Source organism: Cheilinus undulatus, linkage group 16 (assembly GCF_018320785.1).
Source record: "Cheilinus undulatus linkage group 16, ASM1832078v1, whole genome shotgun sequence".
Lineage (NCBI taxonomy): Eukaryota > Metazoa > Chordata > Actinopteri > Labriformes > Labridae > Cheilinus > Cheilinus undulatus.
In genome coordinates this window covers 17,708,124-17,728,642 of record NC_054880.1, presented here as the reverse complement: position 1 = coordinate 17,728,642, position 20,519 = coordinate 17,708,124, and the positions used below count along the sequence as shown (strand labels likewise).

Genomic DNA, 20,519 nt, shown 5'->3' with positions numbered 1-20,519 from the left:
GGATCCCCCTGCCCTTCTTAAAGCCTATGTGGAAAGCATTAAGCAGGAAAAGCACATTTCACCCTTTCATGTGCCTACAAGAAAAGCTTAAAGCAGGGAGGGAAGCAGCAATAAACCCAGAGTAGAGCAGGCATCAGTGACAACAGAACAACGTTGATTTAGTCAGAGAAAGCATACAGGAGTAGCTGGGGTGGAGGAGGGTTGCTAAAAGCAGCTTGCTAAAGGAGCAGCAAAGCAAAGCAAGGCTAAGGCAGTTTAAATATGGCAACATGAGTGCATCAGCTGTGCTTAGAGTGAATTAGCTGGCTATCAGCTGATGAGGGCTTGCATAAGGTCAACTGATCTAAGAAAAATGGCAGCGCTTGACTCTGTGGCCGGCCTGAACTAACACTATATGCTTGATTCTTGCAAACAAGCCTGAGGGTGCAACATATATACGACACATAATCGATATGACTGTCATTTCTGACAATCATTTAAACAGTGGAGCAGAGTTCAGCCCAAGACACTCCAATAATCTAACACATCTAAATGATCGCCCATGTACAAACCCACACCAGTGGCAGCTAGCCAGACATGATGCGCAAAGTGTTTTTCAGAGAGAACCTGTTTTCATACATCCCAGTAGAACACAGAAGAAAAACTTTGAACTGCTTTGAAATATCACTGTTCTTATCTCATTTTCACTAAGGCAGGGAGGTGAACCCTGAGCAGTCTCTCAACTCTAGTGTCAAGCACCTGGCCCAGCAGTGGCTGGTGGGAAGATTGATCATTGATTTACTGCTGTCAGCAAGGCTGGACTAGTAATCTGACATTAGGGCATTTAGCCAGTGGGTCCATGTGCTTTGCAGCCAGTATAATTTGATATTATTTTATTAATTAATTTTCTATATTACACCATGTTCACCTGTCAAAGAGAGTCAACAACTCTTACTACTCAGCTTTCTAGTAGTTTGGGGTATTGATATGCTAGATCTATTAAAAGGCATGAAGAAACAGTGTAGTTATGTTTGGCCAAGGTAAAGGGCCAAAAGATGCCATGGCAAAATTCTCTTCCCAGACCAACACTGGCTGCCAGTTTGTTTTAGGGGTGGTAATTAGGGTGCGTCACTTGAAGCTGTTGTGCTTTGGGCTCAAGAGAACATATTTGACCCAAACGAGAGCCACAAGGTGGGGGAATTTGCTCTTTATTGTGTGGACTGTGAATACATTATGATGTAATGATGTATCCGTGGCAAGGCCTGGTTAGGATAAAGGCAGTCTAAGTGCAGGCCAGCGGGGAGGAGGTACAAACATCATTAAGCACTGTATGGGGCAACTGGGGCAGAAAAGAAAAGTGTAGAAAGAGCTGGCTACCATGCAAGGGTCATTCATGATCCTTTGAGTCAGATTGGACTTCATAAGTCCCGCCTCTAACCAGAATATATGTGTTCAGAATATAAATCTACATGCTTCTTCTGGCCATTCAGTTCCAGGGCAGTCTGCACCTGACAACTCCCAGACTTCCCCTTGCACATAACCCTCACAGGAGGAGAATTTTCATGGGACTCAGGTTGCAGGACATTGACTAAAAGGGGCAATGTGGTAGTCATAATGTAATGTGTGCAATATAGTAAAGATGTTGAATAAAGGAACATAGTCTTGGTTTATTTTAATGCTTTAAATGAACAAATGTGATAACAGAAGTATTGAAATTCATTTAAGAACATCTCAGCTATGCTCTTAAACACATCTAACGTTTGTTGCAAATTTCAAAACACCGTTAAAGTTTCCCTCTCTTTGCAACTATCTTCAAGGTCTCTGAAGGACTTATCTGGTCAGCGTTAGCAGGAAGGTGTCAACATGTGTTACTGTCTGAATAAAAAGCAGAGAGTGCCTCCTCAGACAGCTCTCTGTGGGTGAGTAAAGGTTAAATAAAAACAGGCGCAGTTATGGAAATGGAGAATAGCATACTGTACTCAAGTATCCCCACAGAAAACCAAAGAGAACCAGCACAGATAATAGAGGAAAGCTCCTCACACAAATCTGTCTTCCAGGGACAGAGAAACTGTCAATCACTGTTGTCACCATGACAACAGAGACCTGGGTTCTACATGCCATGACAGGAATAGGATGGGAAGGTCACCTCTTGTCATGTCAGACACTGTCACTCACACACAAACACAGATACTTACACACGCGCACAAAAATGACAGAGCATGTGCACATCCACATGTCAACACAGAGACTAACAGGCAACAAGCAGAGACAAGCCATGACAGATAGACTCCTGTTAAGTGGAGAGAGCTCCAACATGGTAAATAAATCAGAAACAGCGCCATGTGTAGCAAACATGGTGAAATAAATCAGCCTGAAGCATGAAAGGCATGTTTATGAGTGCTATCCATAAACTCTAAACATGAGGTTCTTCAGTATTCTGTAATCAAGCTGTTCAAGATAGTCAGCACCAAACTGAGCTACAGAAAGTGTTGACAACTTTTTGTGGGGAAGTAAAACTTGATTCCAAAGCATTCACCACAGTGACAACAATCCACCCTCCCTTAATTTGATGTGAGGATTTGAATTCATTCATATTCAGTATGCCCTCTGTGCATGTATTAAGTGAACACAATAGCTGCTATCACACCATAGACTGGGTAAAACATGGGCAGTGTCTTAGTGACATCAGCCAAGCTGAGTTTTGATGCCCAAGGATGGTGGTGACCGTATTAGAAAAGCTGCATAATACTAACATTTCAGTCAGAAATGATCTCATCATACATCTTACCATTTTTTGCAAAATGGATATACAGGTTTACTTGGCGGAGAAGGCTCAAGGGTCAAGCAGCATGCTTTGACTTTCCAAGGAGTGCATGGCTAGAAACCACCATACTGATGGATACATTAATGACAATGCATACTGAGTACAATAGAATTGGTTCAAAGGCAGTTATTGCATAGTGGCATGAATCTCAATATGAGGGTGCAACAAGCTTTATGCTATAAAGTAGGAGGCTGGGGTGGAGGAAGTGAAGCTACGCCAGCAGCAGCAGCATGGTGCTGCAGCATTTATGCATTAAGGGATTTGCGAGAAGTGCATCATAAGATTTCAACTTTAATTTTGCATTAGTTCCAAGTGTGTCACTGCAAACTGTGTGATTCTTGCATCTCAAGGGGTTATCCTTTAATAGATTCAATTCAAATTCAATTCAGTGCTCTGGTGACTTTTATGATGATGGATGCACCTTAGCAGATGTTGACCCCGATCTGGGATTTGACGTGGTCTATCACTTTGTTGCTGAGTTGCTGCTGTTCCTAAACACTTCCACCCTTAGCCCTCCATACAGTGAATGCCAGTGAAAATTGGTGATACAGACCAAACCTGTTTGGTCTTTTACATTTAATTCCTGTTTGCCATTTTCACATAGGTGTGAATGAGATCTGTGTCTGAGGAAAACTGACTGCGTGCTGGATGAAGATGATGTCATTTAAATCTTGCAACCAGTGAGAAACTGATGGGATCTTGGGGCTTTTTTATTAAAAGTGAATGTATGTGCATCCTTTTGCATTTAACAAACCAAATGTGGACCCTCTCCTTAGCAAACAGTTCATAGCTACTCAGGTCAGAACCTCTTTGAGGTACATTTAGCGCATAAAAGATAAATATTCTTAAACCCTGCTGATAACAAAGTGCTTAAAGAAGTCATTTAGAAATAAAACTGATTTCCCCAGTGTATGTCTCTGCAGGCAGAGTGTTAACAAGGCTTGAGTTCCCAGCAATGGAGGGCTTTTCATACTGAAGTGGTGCAGTTCTGTGATTCACAGCTGCTGGTGTGCTGCTCCAATAGTTCCCATCATGTTGGAGCCTAACAACTCAGATCAATAGTCATCAGAGCCCATCCTGATGCTGCTCTGCCATTAATAACCTACACTGAGTGGCTGGATACTCTCGCCTTGACCAACTGTTATCCTTCACCTTACTGGTGATGTGACGCAACAGCATGTCACACACAAGACACACAGATGGATGGATGAGGAGATTGACAGTCAAAAGAGGAGGAGGGTTCATTGGATGGTTTTAACATGCGATCGTGCTGTGCAACATTTGGACAAGAAATGTCTATAAAGATGGACAAAGCATCTCCACCTGTTGTCGCCGGAGAAAAGTAAAGCTGAACTACAAAAGCACTCAGAGAGCGCAGACCTCTGCCATTAGCCCTATCTCCCAATAGTACAGAATCCTGTCAAAATTCCTGGATCCAGACGGTGATCCAGATCACTCCCAAAATCTAATCAGTTCTTCCTTATGTCATTTCTGACATTTCCTGAAAATTTCATCAAAATCTGTCCATAAGTTTTTTAGTTATGCTGCTAACTAACAAACTAACAAACCCTCCCGATCACATAACCTACTTGGCGGAGGTGAATATTGCTTCCCTCTTGGGTGGATGAGGTCATGTGGAGGCATGAGCATCAGTATTGATGTTCTATTTCAACCAAAACACAAAATTAATTTAACCTTTAAACAGCCCTCCACTGTTGAGATTTGTTGATAGTATCAATGCATGAGTGTTGGATCAGTAGCATTAGTGCTCGTCTTGGTGCAACTTTCACCAATTTTTCATACTTTTTTTTACCCATTTTTGCCACTTTAAATCCATGTTTGTTACTTTTAATCAACTTCACCATTTTTTTCAGCCCAGATTTGAAATTTAAACCAATTTTGCCACTAATTGTTGCCTCTGCTAACACATCTTTGCCACTATTAACCCTGTTTCACCACTTTTCTGTCAGTTAGCCACTTTGCTCTGTGTTGTGCTGATTTTTTGCCTCTGTTAACCCATTTTAGCCTCTTTTGACCCACTTTTTAATCCTATTTCACCACCTTTTTTCCTATAATTGCCAATCCAAGCCAATTCGTGCCACTTTCTCTGCTTATTTTTTGAATCTGTTTACCCATTTGATTGCCTCCCCGCCAGGTTATTTTGTTAAACTATGGAATAAATCACTGTTTTGTAAAGTGTAGGGATCATACTCGATGTATGTAGACATTTTTTCAGCGTACACAAGCATACAGGTCCACTTAGAGCTTCAATGTAAGGGACTTGAGCTTGTCTAGCGCTTTTCTAGTCATCAATGCCACCAACGATGCAGTGGGAGCATACTGGGGTTAAGTGCAGTAAGACACATCGACATGTGACTGCAGGAGCTGGGAATCAAATCCACAACCATCCGATTGCTGGACAACTTTGTACAACTTTCCTCCATTCCCATTCATTGCTAATGACTGTCCCCCTCTTCCTTGCCTATATTCCACATTTGGACATCATCGGGATCACATGACTGCAAACAACCTATACAGTATGTGTTCCACAACGGAAATTTCTATTTACATTTGTGTGGACAAAGGCCAATAAAAGAAAGTTATTCGTCTGAATTTAACCAAACAACAAAAGTTAAAGTTGTCTTAATTCTCATATGAGAGTAGCTCTGTCTATCGCCTGGATTTTCACTCTGCTATTGCTGCATTGCGGTGTGACTTTGTACTGTAGTTCTCACTGTGTGTCATGAGGAGTGATAGCAGTGAGCAGACTTAAGGAGTCTACTCACACCCGCCTCGTTAGGGAACTATTCAGACCTCCCGTTCATCAAACATACGCACATGCCATCTGCTTCAGGTGCAGGTGTGTGCATGCGTGCTGAAATATGTGTGACTATGAGAGTGAAACACCATTTATTGCCAATTAGGGATGCTTTATATCGCCCAAACCTGTCCCCTGACTATGGACGGGGAAGTATTAAAAGAGTCGAAATTGGACAAAAATCATCTCCATCACCATAGCAACTCTATTCACTGCAGCCAGGCTTGACAACCTCTTGACTCACCACAGCGAGGGCAGAAATATGCCCAGCTCAACCTGCCACATTAAATAGGTTAACTAATGGTTACTGTAGAAGAGAAAATCTTATCCTATTAAATTCTCTTGTTATATCTAATTTAAATTCCTGTGGAGAAATATAACATTTCAAATAGACGTCCTCCTTTGACAGGGAGATTTTGATATTGCTAATTATCTCCCGCTTCCCTTCATTTGCTTTCACGCGGCCCTCACAGGTGAGTCGGCTGAATAAGTTAATGGGGAGAAAGAGAGGCGAAGACAAAAAAACACGTCCCGTAGATAAATTGGTATGCATGGTTTCAATTCACCAAGGGAGAAGGTCACTTCAACAATCTGATAGGCCCCTTTTTAGACGATAGCAGTTTGAGAGAGGGAGCGCGCGAGTGACAGCAAGGTGAGAGGAGAGAGAGAAGGGGGTGACACCGAGAGGTAATGTGGTAATGTGTCAGGAAGTCTGGATACGCCACCTCAACCCGTCCTGAGTGTGACAGCTCCTGAAGGTGTGATAAGCTTAAAAATTCAGCCACACATGCGAGCGAGCGAGCGCTAACATCCATCCCAGGGCATCCTCCTGCCCGTGAGGAGTGTCGGTGGGGGAGTTAATCACCCGTGTCCATGGCCTTTAGCTGCTCTCATTAGCGGTGAGCGGTGGAGCCGTACCCGATCCATTAGCAACGCTGCCGGTAATGACACTTCACCAGCACCGCCGGGCCCACAGCCAAGAAGAGCCCGCCACAGCCCCTTCATTACCGCCTCCCGCTGCACGCTGCCACCACGCTTTTTATCACCGGCCGGGAAAAAAAGAGAAGATTGTACTCCTTTTTTTCCTTCTCCTTGGTCTGGAAAAGCAGCAGGAACACGAGGAGAGGCAGAGAGGCAGCCTGGTGGCTTTTATCTGGGATCACATCCGCTAGCGCTCTACTGCAGCACTATCGTCCCCAGCCTCTTTGTCTGTCTCTGTCAGACTCTCACAGGGACTCAAACACGCACCTGACATGCATGCACGCGCTCTGACACATACATCTTCATGCACAGCTGGACAGACAAACAGTGATAAGTCATCTTTTATGCACAGACATGCGCTAATTAAAAGAGAAGGCAGAGCAGGCTTATACTTAAGACGCACACTCCCAAAAAGCCACATTCAGCGTGCACTCACAGCAGGTCTGGAGAAAGCCTAACACAAAGTGCCGTGTCCTCATTCATATTGTATGTGAAAGCCCCGTGGCTGTCATGTAACCGAGCTTGTGTCACGTCTGTGAAATGGCCATCATGGAGCGAGCGGGCGCCCAGTTAAAAGCCCGGACCAGGTATGACTAAAGGAATATAGGCCACAGGCGACGGACCTCCTGCTTTCCCCTTTTCTTTTCTTTTTTCTTCTTTTTATCCTCCTCTCAGCTGTGGTCTGGTGCATTTGCCTGCCTGCCTGTGAAGTTTTGGTGGAACAGCAGGACATCTCTTCTTCCCCCTCCTCTTCTGTCTGCCTCACACTCTCAGCTCCGCTCTGCTGAGAGAGCACGCATATTCTTTTAGCGCCCTCTAAAGGAGGATGAGGACACTGCAACTCGTGTTCCCAGTGATTTTAGGGGTAATTGCAGAAAATGAGGCTTTTGGGGATTTGTGGAATCAGTTTTGGACTCCTAAAAAGTCGGTCTCGCCTGGTATGGACTGGGATTTTATGTTTTATGTGGCAAATGATTTTGTTGCATGTAGTAACAGGAGAGGGAAATTATAAACATATTTCAGATTTGTATTCACAAAATACCACTTAAGTAGCCCTTTGCAAGACATTTCTACTAGATGAATCTGTACTCGTCTAAAGGAACCTTACATCATAGTTCTGACTGTAAAATTTACATCTGATCATTAAACAAACTAGTTAAATCATTTTGCACCAATGTGAATTTCAGTTAGTTGGATAATCCTAGCTCAGCTAAGGTCTTTTTTCCTGTCTGCTTTGTCTGTATTTCCTTTTTCTGTTTATCTGTCGTCGTTGATCATACATGCACTAATAGATATCCCTGGCATTTTCCAAAAACCTTGTATCTCCATTTTCCATGTTTGTTTTCTTCATAAATCAGTGTTACTGGTCACCTTTTAAATCTGTCAGGAGCTTTTGACCAATTTCAAAGCAATAAAAAGTGTCAATATTGATGCAGACAATGACCATTCAGTGTTAAATGAATTATGAAATAAGCATTTTCTTTCCATAACAAGTGGTGATTTTGGAGAAACAAGGTTTTTGCCAGACACCAGCGATATGGTTAGAAAACAACTTGATCATCCTGATTTTAACCCTCAGATGGTGTGTGTCTGTATCTTGGAATTCCTTAGAGGAGATTATCACAGTTACCAATAAGTAAATTTGTATGCATTCTTACTTGTTTAGGTTGTATTTTTAATGAATTGTTATAGTAGTGCCCATTTAGAAAACCAGGATAGATGTGTATAATTTCTGCTCGTGCCAAATATGGGGAAAATGCACATTTGAAGCAATCACTGCAGAATAAAAGGCTAATATCATTTAAAGCATGTTTTTTACCACAGTGGCTGAGGGATCAAAAAGCTGAGGTTCGATTAGGACATTTTGAGGCCCCGTCCACACGGAGATGACCAGAAGGGCAACCAGGAGAAAGTTTGGGGCAGATTTCTGTAATCTTCTTCACTTTCTTGGTGCATTTCTGTGGCAGCTTTACAGCGCCACTCACAGGCTTGGCATATACTACAGTGTTTTCAGTCGTTTTCAGTGGTTCCTATGCTATGCTTCCTATACTTGTATGCATAGCCTCTAAATTGTATTCCATGCTTAAGAAATAAGAATAAAACATAAAATAGTCTTTTTATTAATAGAAAATTCAAAAATGCTCATCAGATGCATTCACTAGGAAACTTCCCATCTTCAACATCTATTGTAGCCATGACAACCGCAAACACATCTGGCCATCGTGCATTTACACCTGGGTGTTCAGTTCCTGTGACCACCTCATCATGACATCACAGCTACAGGTTAATATTTCACGTGATAACCTCATATTCATAGTGAAGGTAAAACCTAGAAGCCTAGCACATAAGTGTAAAAAAAAAAAAACGATCACTGCAGATACAAAAACACCTACTGAAACCATCATGAATGCCTGTAACTATTCTGCATTATGACAATATGCTGCGTCATTAACGTGTGTCACATACAGCCAAAATCCTCATCGTGTTCATTTGGTACAAGAAGAATTCAAAACAGTCAGTTTACTCATATGGATAATAGCTGTAACTAAAACAAGCTACTCTGGGAAGAGTGAGACTGTTGGAGAGAACGGCTACGAAATTAAGATAAACTAATGGTTAAAAAAGATCCCACAGTACATATAGAATTGATTAAAAATTGGATGAAATTATCAAAGCTTAGTTTATAAATCTGACATTTTGGATCTTGCAGGGTCTCACGGACTACCACAACTTTAGCTGAAAGTCAGCAGTTCAGATTTCTCTAGACTGCCAGAAAATTCACCTGTTATCAAAGCAAACTAATTTCTATCCCATAATAACAAAAAAGGAAAGTGAGCTCTGTAGAAAATGACAACTTATTAGTGAATACTGTGGTAACTTTAATGTATGCTTGCATGTCTGCTCAGTAGATATCTTTTACAGTAAATCTGATTGTTTTTATCTGCTTTGATTTTGACGTGTACATGATGTGTCTCTGTTTCAGTACATGACTGCTGCAGCTGCCGCGGCGCCTATGCAAGGGACCTACATTCCCCAGTACACTCCTGTGCCTCCAACAGCCGTCCCTGTCGAAGTAAGACCCTCATTCACACACATATCAGAAAACCTGTGTGTGTTCACCCAAAGAACCACATCATTATCACTGACAGCAGACTCTTTTACGCCCACATACTGCTCTTTAACTTCTTTAAAACCTGCTCACCTCATCATCAGAACATCATCAAAACAGTCATTAAACAGACAGATTCTATTCCAAACACGCTGTAAATTGCTCTTATTCTCTTGGAACAAATGGCCTTGCAGCTGCAGCAAATAACAAGGATGGAAAACTGCAAGCAAAGCAGGATGAGTCAGAAGTTTTATAGTATTTGGGAAAGACATTTGAAGTGCGTAGCAGACTTTGTCACTTGTTCGGAGGCTGCCGGAGCTTCTGGCAGGTTTCTAGCAGTCCGCGCTTGAGAGATGATGAACATTGAGAAAGAGGAAGGGCCGGCGAGGAGGAGAGCCGGGCCGGCTGACAGTGCGCTGGTATTCAGATGGTCTATCAGTCGTGTATCAGATGACAGGAGCTGAAGTGAGACAGAGCGCCGGCGGTGCTCTCTCTCTCCCCCCGTCGCTGGTAGGTAGCTGGAACACACACGCATCCGTCTGCCACACACCTCCGGTTAGCCCACCAGCTGCAGACAATGACGGTTCCCCCCTGACAGACCCATTAGTTGCCCCTCCCCCTCTCTTGGACCCCCCTCCTGGAAAAGTTCCTCATGAAGGAGTGGCACAGAGGAGAGAGATGTAGTTGCAGTGTAGCCCGCAGCGTCTCTTACCTATTTCATCCTTGCCGTCGTCTTCTCTTTGCCAGGCGTCAGCAGCGGGGTGTACATCAGTGTTTCAGTGTATCTGCAGGGCTGATGTATGGCGCGGACGCAGTCTCCTTGAGAGCTTGTTAAAGGTGATTGAGAAGACTCGACGACTGGGGACGATCAGTAATGCTGCACACACGCAGAAGAGAAGAGTTTGTTGTGATGGATTAAGTGCTCGAGTCTGACTTTAGAGTTATTTTTCACCTCAAACTTTTGTGTGAAAAATTTGCAAGCAATTTAAGGCACAAGATGTCTTTGGGAAGTTTAATATTAGTAAGAGGGTGCTTCTTCACTTTGATTGTTTTTTCTTTTATTCTACAACTTTTTTCCCATTATTTCTCTCACTTTGTCATTATTGCACACATATTTGTCTCTTCAGTGTTACACTGGAGCTTTTTCCCATTTAAGTGCTGCCATCTTTGTTTTGCTGCACTAGGTTTTAAAGGTTTCTACCACAGTTTAAAATGCATTATCCAACATAAAGTATGTCAGTTACTTAGGATGTAAAAGTTGTATACATAAATGAAGCTCTGCTAATGTTAGAAATGCTTGTTTATGCAGCATTACTTTAGACTGATAGACCTGTCAGTCTGAGAAGTTCACATCATATATCTTTAGGGTGCTTTTAGCTGTGGTTATCAAGTGATGGGTCGGGACACTAAGATGGTCTGAGCTGCTTTCAGTGGTGGCAAAAAAAGTATGATGTACGGAAGCCCTAAGCAGACAAACATTTATACATTCTATCAAATCTGTTTTCCCAGCAGGACAGATCAATTATAGTTGTTTCCCATTATAACAAGATGTCTGGAAAACACCAAAAATGTACACTTTATCATAGGAAAATGGAGACAAATCTACAGTGTTATGATAAAGTAGTTGCCCGCTAAACCTGGCTGTACCACCTTTGGCAGCAACAACTGCAGGAAAGCGTTTGCAATAATTAGCAATGAGTCATTGAGGAATTTTTGACCGCTCTTCTATGCTGAATTGTTTTCAGTCACATTAGAGTGCTTCAGCACTTTAGAACAGGAATGGTCTGTTTAATGTTATGCCACAGTTTCTCAATCAGATTTAAGTCCAGACTTTGAGTAGGCTCCTCCAAAACCTTCATCTTTTATGAAGCCACCCACAGGTTGGCTTGCTGGTGTGTTTCAGATCTTTCTGCATAACCAAAGTTTGCTTAAGCTTGAGGTTACAAACTTATGGCCAGACATTTTCCTCCAGGATTTTCTATTAGAGAGCAGATTTAATGGTTCCATCAATTACAACAAGTCGTCCAGGTCCTGAAGCAGCAAAGCAGCCCCAGACCATCATGCTACCACCCTGACTGTTGGTATGAAGTAGAGGGCTGCAATGGGAGCGGGACACCGCTGGAACAAACACAAATCCTGCAGGAGAAGGTGGTTTTGATGTCACTGCGGGCATGAGCAGCTGGACAGAAAACTGCTGTGGGTCTCACAACATCAGTTTTTGTAAAGGAAAGCAAGTGTTTACTAAGCTGGGACTAAACAAATTATGTGTAAAAGAGGATTTATAGCCATCTTTTACAATGTAAACACAGCAACACCTGTCTGTGAATGAGCTTTTCTAAGTGAAAGAGACAGAAAACAACTGGACTTTGTTGAAACACATGGCATCTTCATGTAGGATGAAGATATGAGTGTTGTGGTTGTTTTCTCCTTCATCCTGGTAGGTAATTTTGTCAAGCTGGTGCTTAAGTGAACACATTAATGTTGCCATTTCTTTAATTAAATGTATGGTCTGTTATTCTGAATATTTAACACATGAGTATCAGAATCCATGCGGGAGGCATTAATGGTAAGAAATCCAGCGTGAGCGGGCAGGAGTGGTATTATGAGTCCAGCAGAGTGCTCTGGTACGAAGTTCTTTTAATGAATTGCTGTTAGTTTTACACCAGATGTAAAAGTTCAACTTTAGTCTCATCAGTCCACAGAATATTTTCCCAAAAGTCTTGGGGATCATCAGGATGTTTTTGGCTCTCTCATGGATGCCATTTTTTGCCCAGTCTCTTTCTTATTGTTGAATCATGAACACTGACCTTAACCGAGTCAAGTGAGGCCTGCAGGTCTTTAGATGTTGTTCTGAGTTCTTTTGTGATCTCCTGGATGAGTCATCAATGTGCTCTTGGAGTAATTTTGGTAGGCTACTGTTCAAAGTTTTCTATAATGGCTCTCACTGTAATTCACTGGAGTCCCAAAGCCTTAGAAATGGCTTTGTAACCCTTTCTAGACTGACTTTCTAGATGTTGATGACTTTGTTTCACATCTGTTCTTGAATTTCTTTAGATTGCAGCATGATGTGTTGTTTTCTGATATCTTTTTGCCTACTTCACTTTCTCAGACACATTCTATTTAGGTGATTTTTTTGATTGAACAGGACTAGCAATAATCCGGCCTGGGTGTGGCTAGTAAAATTGAACTCAGCTTTCCAAAAGATGTGGTTAATCACAGTTAATTCTTGATTTTACAAGGGGGGAGGCAATTATGTCTTTTTACATAGGGCCAGGTAGGTTTGAATGACTTGAAACAAATTGGAGTAGATTAAATTTTGGCCACAATTTCTGAGAGATCTTGGTGGATCTGTTGGCTAAATAAGCTGAGAACTCTCTGCTTTTATGCCATGTTAAAGCAGTTTTGTAATCTTGGCATGCCAGATAGAGTGTTTTACAAATCTATGGCATGGCAAATGTTTCACATCCATCTGGGCTACAGCCTTCACACATTGTTTGGGATGGGCCAATCCTTTAATAAAAAGAAAGATTATAAAAACTCAAACCATGTTGTATGTATGAACACAAACAGCCTACTTTTTCACCCCAACTTTACACAGAATTTTCCTGCAATGTCTTTATAAAATTTGGACCAAAAGTTGAGTGAGTGGATAGTAGAAAGCAGCAGGTAATGTTAAAAAAAGTTTGCAGGCAAGCAGGTGGGATTGAAGATGTCTGTTTAGCGTGACAGTTGAGATCTATGCAAACTTAATGAGGCTGCCTCAAACCTTTTTCTGATTTTCACTTGTTTGTTGATACTGTGATGCCTAATTACACCTAGCATTGATATAAAGGGAAAACCTGTTGTCAGAACGTAAAGCTCTAGTGCATCGTCTGCCATTTTCATCCTGTCCTTTTTTACGGCATTTCTTTGTGAGACAACCCCCCTGCCCGCCCGCCCCTCCATACGACAGTGATAGGCTCCTGCTGTGACATGCAAATGTGAACAGGCAACTCAAAAAGAATTCAGAGGCAGCCTGTCCTAAAATTTTAAGGCGTGCGTGTGCTAAAAGTCTCATGACACCATCTGTTGTTAGATCAGACATTCTCATTAGAAAAAGCTCCAGTAACACACAGACAATGACTCTTTAAGGACAAAAAAGACATATTAAGAAGTTTGTACAGCTTAGACAGAGAAAGAAGAAGAATGTTGTTCTATTCATTCAGATACTTGTCAGAAGCAAGGCAGAGAGGAGCTTACCTGAGCTCAGAGCAGATGAATTCACTCCTCTGTGTTTGTATCTGCAGGGAGTGGTGACGGACGCCTCCCCACAGACCGTGGCTCCTTCGTCACAGGAGGTGGGCGGCCAGCAGCAACAGATCCAGGTGGACAGCGCTGCCGACCACGTTCCTGCTTACTCATACACGTCCAAGTAAGTCAGAAAGGACGGTCAAAGTCAGTCTCTCTGTTACAGGTAGTTTTGGTTGCTTTTGTCTCATTTAATTAGTTTTGAGAATCAGGAATGGGCAAAATAATGTTGTATAATGTTCTACAAATACACATTTGACTGCAATTTCTGAGAAATAGTTTTGCAATATTTAAATTGGTTTACATAGTGGTCAAAATGGCAAATTGTCATTTACATGCACATCTACAGTGCGTTTAGAAAGTATTCACTCAACTTTCTCAGTTTTGTCATGTTGCAGCCTGATGCTACACTTGTATTCATTTTTTGTCATTAATCTACACTCAGTACCAAATCATGACAAAGTGAAAACAGCATTTTAGAGTTTTTAGCAAATTTATTAAAGATTAAAAAACTGAAATATAAGTAGTCAGGCCCTCCATAATTCTTAAATGGAAGAGGTTTTGCACAACCAGGACTCTTTCAGGAGTTGGTCACCCATGTCTAAATTGAAGTCTACTCAATGCAAAACACATGAAAGCCTGCTTGCAGTTTGCAAAAAGTACCTGAAGGACTCTCAGTCTGTTAGAAACAAGATTCTCTGGTGTAATGAAACCAAGATTGAACTTCTAAACGTCATGTCTGGAGGAAACCAGGCACTGCTCATCCCCTATCCAATACCATCCCAACTGTGAAGCATGGTGGTGGCAGCACCATGCTGGGGGGGGGGGGTCTGGGTTGAAGGTTCACTGTCCAACATGACAGTGACCCCAGGCACTCAGGCAGGACAACACGATTGGCTTAGGGATAACTCTGTGATTGTCCTGGAGTGGTTCAACCATATCCCTGACGTGAACCCTATGGGACATGTCTGGAGAGACTTGAAAATGGCTGTCCACCAGCAGTCCCCATCCAACCTCAGTGACACTGGGAAGATTTGCAAAGAAAAATGGCAGAAAGTCCCCCAATCCAGGTGTGCAAAGCTTTTATATCATATTCAAAAAGACTCGAGGCTGTAATTGCTGCCAATGTGCTTCAACTAAGTACTGAGTAAAGGATCTTACTTGTGTCAAAATGATATTTTAGTTTCTTCTTTTTGATAAATTTGCAAACAAAAATCTAAAATTCATTTTTCACTTTTGTCATTATTGTGTCAGTAGATTAATGAGATAAAAAATAATTTAAACATCAGGCTACAACAACAACATTGAAAAAGTGAAGGGGGTCTGAATACTTTCTGAATTAAGGAACTGTCATTTTGGCGTGTGATAGAGTAATGTGTCACAAACAGTAATGCTGAGAAGTCAAGCCTTCTCACAGAGATTTACAGTCATCTGCATACGTTTTAGGCATGTAGGGGCACTAAGGATTTGCAGGGACCATGTGCTGGGGCTATAGAAGGGGGTTGTATGGCAAGCTCATGTGTCGACACATGTCAACACACGTATGCCGCTCCGCAGCCAAAGTCAAGCTCGACGGCATCTCTTTTGCCCAGGCCTTTTAACATTTGGTAATGCACCTGGAGATCACTGGTGGTTTTCGGGCCCTTGGGACATCCACAGAGCAACCATGGGCTCGTGGCCTGCTAAGACAGTACCCTTACTAGCCCCATCCGCTCCTTACTCTTCCCTAAAGGTGTTACTTTTTCAACAGATTATTTCCTCATGCTCCTGGTAATATGCAAGGACATCCAGAGCATAACTGGGGTTGTGCCAGTCCTCCTTCCAACCACATCTACACCTTACTACAACATCAGTTTTTGGACCAAACATGCCTAAAACTTATGCACAGTACTATATGTGGGAAAAAAATACAAAAACTTTTTGGTGTTATTATACATGGCAGTCAATTTGCAAGGGAGTTAACTTTGACAATCTTTTTAAGTTTAAGCAGCACAGTGCGAGATATTAATGTCTAAATGACAAAATGAGAGTATTAAGAGACACAGTAGTGCCATTATGAGATGACTTTAATTATTCCTGTCTGCGGTTGTCATTTGCTTGTCAATTTGACAGCACTTTGTGCTTTTCTGACCTGATCAGAGCTGTTTAAATCTCTTCATTTTTGTCTCAGTCTTCTGACAGGGCTGTCAGCTGTCAGCTCTATTGCTTTTTCTGTTTGTAATATTCCACTTTGATTACAAATCCTCCCTCTCCCTTTCCCCCCTTTGCTTTCTCCCGTTTCATCAGATAGCAACGGCCTGAGCGAATGTTCCTGTGACAGCGTTGCCTTGAGACAGAAGGTGGCTGCACTGTGAATGTGAGGAAAAGAGAAAAGAAGAAAGAGATTGCTTCCAGATTGCCCAGGCACCAAAAAAGAGACACTTTTTTCATTTCCTACCTGGCCTACGAGAAAAAAAAGTAAAGAAAAAAAAAACAAGTGCAAGAAGGAGGTAAAAGGTGCTGAGGAAGGAGATGGGAAAATTGCTGGGCACAGTGCAAAGAAGTGAAATTGTTTAGTCTGCCTGTAGGGCTGGGCTGAAGCTTGAAAAGTTTCTCAAAGGAAAATCTCAACTAATTAAAAAAAGATGAAAAAACAAGTAAAACCAACAAAAAAAAATGAATGCGCAGGTAGGTGATGAAGTTTATTTTGTAATTAGAAAAGGGGAGTCAAGTTTGAGATACACACAGAGATTGTCTTCCTCAGATATTAAGCTACAGTTTCTTTTCACTCTTTTTTATGTTCTAGTGTTAAATTTTAGTTTTCTAGATATATTCAAAAACAAAGTGTTTTTTTCTTTCTTGAATCTTCATGGCCTTAATTTGAAGGGCGCCAGAAGCTTTTTACAGAGTTAAAATCTGACGCCTGGTTAGGAAAAAGAAAAAAAAAACAGCAAACAAAATCAGTTTCTTGGACCCCCCGGAGGGTTCAAGACACTGGACGAGTTGTTCTAAAGAGGAAAAAAAGAATCTATCACATAAGCTGTACAGATTTAATAGAGAAGAGCTTTTTTGTTTCTTCATTAGAAGAAAAACTTTGATAATTATTATGTCAGAGGTAACTAAGTGTCAGAAGAAAACAAAATGTCTGTTTTGGGGGGAAAAAAGACTCATGGAGGGGTTCAGGGTGGGAGGGGAGACGAAGCTTTGAAGAGATTTTTCACCGTGAGGAAAAAACCATGAAAACATAAGAAAACATGCTGCATTGTGGATGCAGTCTGTTGCAAAATGCTGAACTTGTTTTTTATTCTCATGATTATGATTTTACATGGCAAGAAGTTGCTGTCGATGACATTAGTGCTTTTTATCTGCCACATTTTACCTTTTTTATGAGCTTTAAGATGTTTTTAGCCCGCTTTGCTTGTCACACTGCGAAAAAGATGAAAAAAAGAAGAAAAATAACAAAAACCAACAAAAAAAAATCAATGGAAAAAAAATCTGGCAGTGAAATAAAAACAGTAGATTCAGTAGGAGCTTACGGTTTAAACCAATCAGTGCAAAAGCAATAGAAGAAATTGTTGACAATTTCTGTAGTCTTTCCTAGTTGTGGATCAAATGCAGCCCATGGATGGCCATTTTTATACCAAAGATGAAGAGACACTCTGAACCAGAGTTTTTGTTCTGTTTCGTTTTGTTTTTCCTTTTCATTTTTCAGTTTGATTTTGTTGTTGTTGAAGTTGTTGTTGTTGATGATGTTAATGTTGATATTGTTGTTGTTGATGTTGCTGTTGTCGTTGTTTTTTATTTGACCTTGATGGCCGGACCAGTCCTTACTATCCTTCCTGACATCTTTCTTTTTCTCCCGCCGGGTTTAAGCTACTTTTCCACGGTTGTTCAAGCTGTTACACACACTCAAACACACATTTACACCTCTCTTGACATGCACACACTTACTGTACAAGCTCACGACAAACAGTATTTAAAGTGTGACGCAACCAGTGGCGACTTACCAGAAGTCCTTCTTCTTCACCTCCTTTTTTATTGTCAGCATTTCTTAAATGTCTCATCAATTTTATGAATCTTTACGAGGGTGCATTCCATCTCTCTTTCTTTCTCTCTCTCTCAGATGCTGCAGGGAAAACTATAGGAAACAAATCGGGAATGCTGCTTGCTACGCTCCATGGTTGTTCACACACTGCTTCCAGCTGTGTTCTCTTTAATTCTGCCCTCGATCTCTTTATCTCTTTAATTCAACCATAACAAACACAGGAATTTCATAACATGTTAAGCTTTGGAATCTCCCTGTTCCTTTTTAACAGCTTCATATTCTCTGAAACATACAAATCATGTAATTGAGTTCACTTTATTGCACATTTACCCTCCAGAATGCATCACGAGTGATGTTTAAGTCACAAAAAAAGTGTAAAAGTCCAATTTGTAAGTCCTTTAGCAATGACTGCATAAACTTTGTGGCACTTTTGGTACCTAATTAATGTATACTGGCATTTAAGTCCTGTCTCCATCCATCCATTTTCTACACTGCTTATCCCATTCAGGGTTGCAGGGACTTAATCTGAGCCCAGGTGTCATTGGGCAAGAAGTGAGGTACACCCTGGACTGGTCACCAGTCAGTCAAAGGGCTGACATGTAGTGGCACACTCACTACTACACGCAATTTAGTGGCATTGGTCAACCCAACAATGTTCTTGGTTTGTGGGAGGAAGCCCGAGTTACCAGAAACCTACAGAGAGAAAACATGCCAACTCAACAAAAAAAGGCCTGTCCAACTGGGATTTAAACCAGGAACTTTCTTGCTACGCAGCAACAGCACTAACCCCCAAATTACCGTCCAGATTATACAATCTATAAAAGAAGTTGATGCTGCCAAAGTTGGTTTTGGCTTGCCAAGGCCCCTTTTGATTTTGGTAGATGTCGTATCGTTACAGATATGTAACTGTCAACACTCCTGTGTTGAAAACAAAAGCCACCATGGTAGTGCACTAAAGTGCAGCTCCTTAAATGTCCACTTGAGGCTGGTTCTAAAACCAAATAAAATCACATACACACTCATGTTAAAATGCCCATTTTTACAGCAGAAATAAACATTTTGCCTGAATAACTCATGTTTTTGTTGGCACACACTGAATATGAGGTGATTTTTTGAGCATAATTAGTTGTGTGACTGATATCAACCTCGCGTTTGTGCCTGGCTGTATCATGAGTGTTAATGCAAACATACTCGCCTAAACCAACATGTTACTGGAAGAACCCTCAACTGGTGGGTCAGGACCCAAACGTGGATTTGCAGAACTGTTTCCAGTGGGTCCTCAACAAGTGTCTGGGAAAAAGTCTATCCTTAGTGGACATGCAGCCATACATTTCATTTTATCTTACATTTATGTTTTCTCATTATCTTAACTTATTTATCTTGTTTTCTTGCGACAAAAAAGTTGTTTTTCCTGTGATAATGGAGTAATTCCTCAAGATCTCTTTTTTGTCATATATTTTGCTCCAACAAGGATCCACACCGTATTTTTTATTAGAAATATTCATTGTTAAGAATTTAAAAGAGCTGGTTTAGCGTCAGTACCCACTACAACCCCTGAATGAGAAGTTGCGACCAAAATTTCTCACATTTTTCAATCGTAACCAAATATTTTTAGTTAAAAATGAGACACTTTGGACATGTAATAGAACAAAAATGTGACAGAACAATTTGATGCAAAATAAAAGCAGATCATAGACTTTTTGCTAAATATTTTTTTCCAGGCACACATCCACGACCCACTGGAAGGCGCTGTGACTCACTTTTGACTCCTGACCCAACCCTGAGAACCAAGGATCTAGAGGGCACACCAGAGAGATCAGGACTTATATAACTACCTGATGTGTGTGATGTAAACTACAAACATGGAAACTCTTAAGGAGGGTATTATAATGTCAATACTGAGATCAGAATTATAATTATAGTGACATCACATCAGCTCAGACTGATGACACACTGCATAACATAATGCTACGGTGTATTGGTTCAGTTATAAGCCATGTTAACTGGTGACTTTCTGTTGACTGAGTTGGTTCATAGATGTGGTTACAGTAGCCGATGGAAACAGGAAGAGTCTTTTGTGAAAGACCCTTTCTTTGGTGTTTTGTTAATGGAAAACTAAACTAGTACACAAACACAGCCATGGATGCACTCAGTTGAAAGTAACCACTTTGCATGGCCATTTTTTAAAACTGTAACACCGATTTTATATTTGTTTTACAGGTTGAAACGTCAACTCATACATCCAAATTTATCTTTCCCTGATAGACGGACATGTTTGTCTCTGTGCAGTGATGATAACACAATGTTTCTGGTCCTCTGATGACTGGCACACCTCTGCTGTCTCTTTATGATAATTCCCATTCATTTTCGAGGACGTGCAGATGCATCAAACCAAAATTGGCAACATGTTGCCCGCATGATTCGGTCATAGCTAATTCATGGTTAACAGCAAGTATATCTCCAGCCTTACTCCTCCTCTTTGTTTGTTGCTCGGTCA

The 20,519-nt window shown here is 41.3% G+C and overlaps 1 protein-coding gene across 5 annotated transcripts in view; it reads left to right on the top strand.

Annotated features, from left to right (window-relative positions):
- The window catches only part of rbms3 (RNA binding motif, single stranded interacting protein), a 468,933-nt gene extending 451,804 nt beyond the window's left edge, over positions 1 to 17,129 (top strand). For 3 of the 5 annotated variants that reach the window (XM_041809940.1, XM_041809943.1, XM_041809942.1), the window contains 3 exons: positions 9,586 to 9,675; positions 13,998 to 14,122; positions 16,289 to 17,129. In XM_041809940.1, the coding sequence (XP_041665874.1) occupies positions 9,586 to 9,675; positions 13,998 to 14,122; positions 16,289 to 16,352 (279 nt within the window). In that variant the 3' untranslated portion in view covers positions 16,353 to 17,129. Of the gene's footprint in view, positions 1 to 9,585; positions 9,676 to 13,997; positions 14,127 to 16,284 lie in introns of those variants that run through there. The other 2 variants (XM_041809941.1, XM_041809944.1) reach the window with 2 other exon arrangements.
- The last annotated feature ends 3,390 nt before the right edge of the window (positions 17,130 to 20,519 follow it).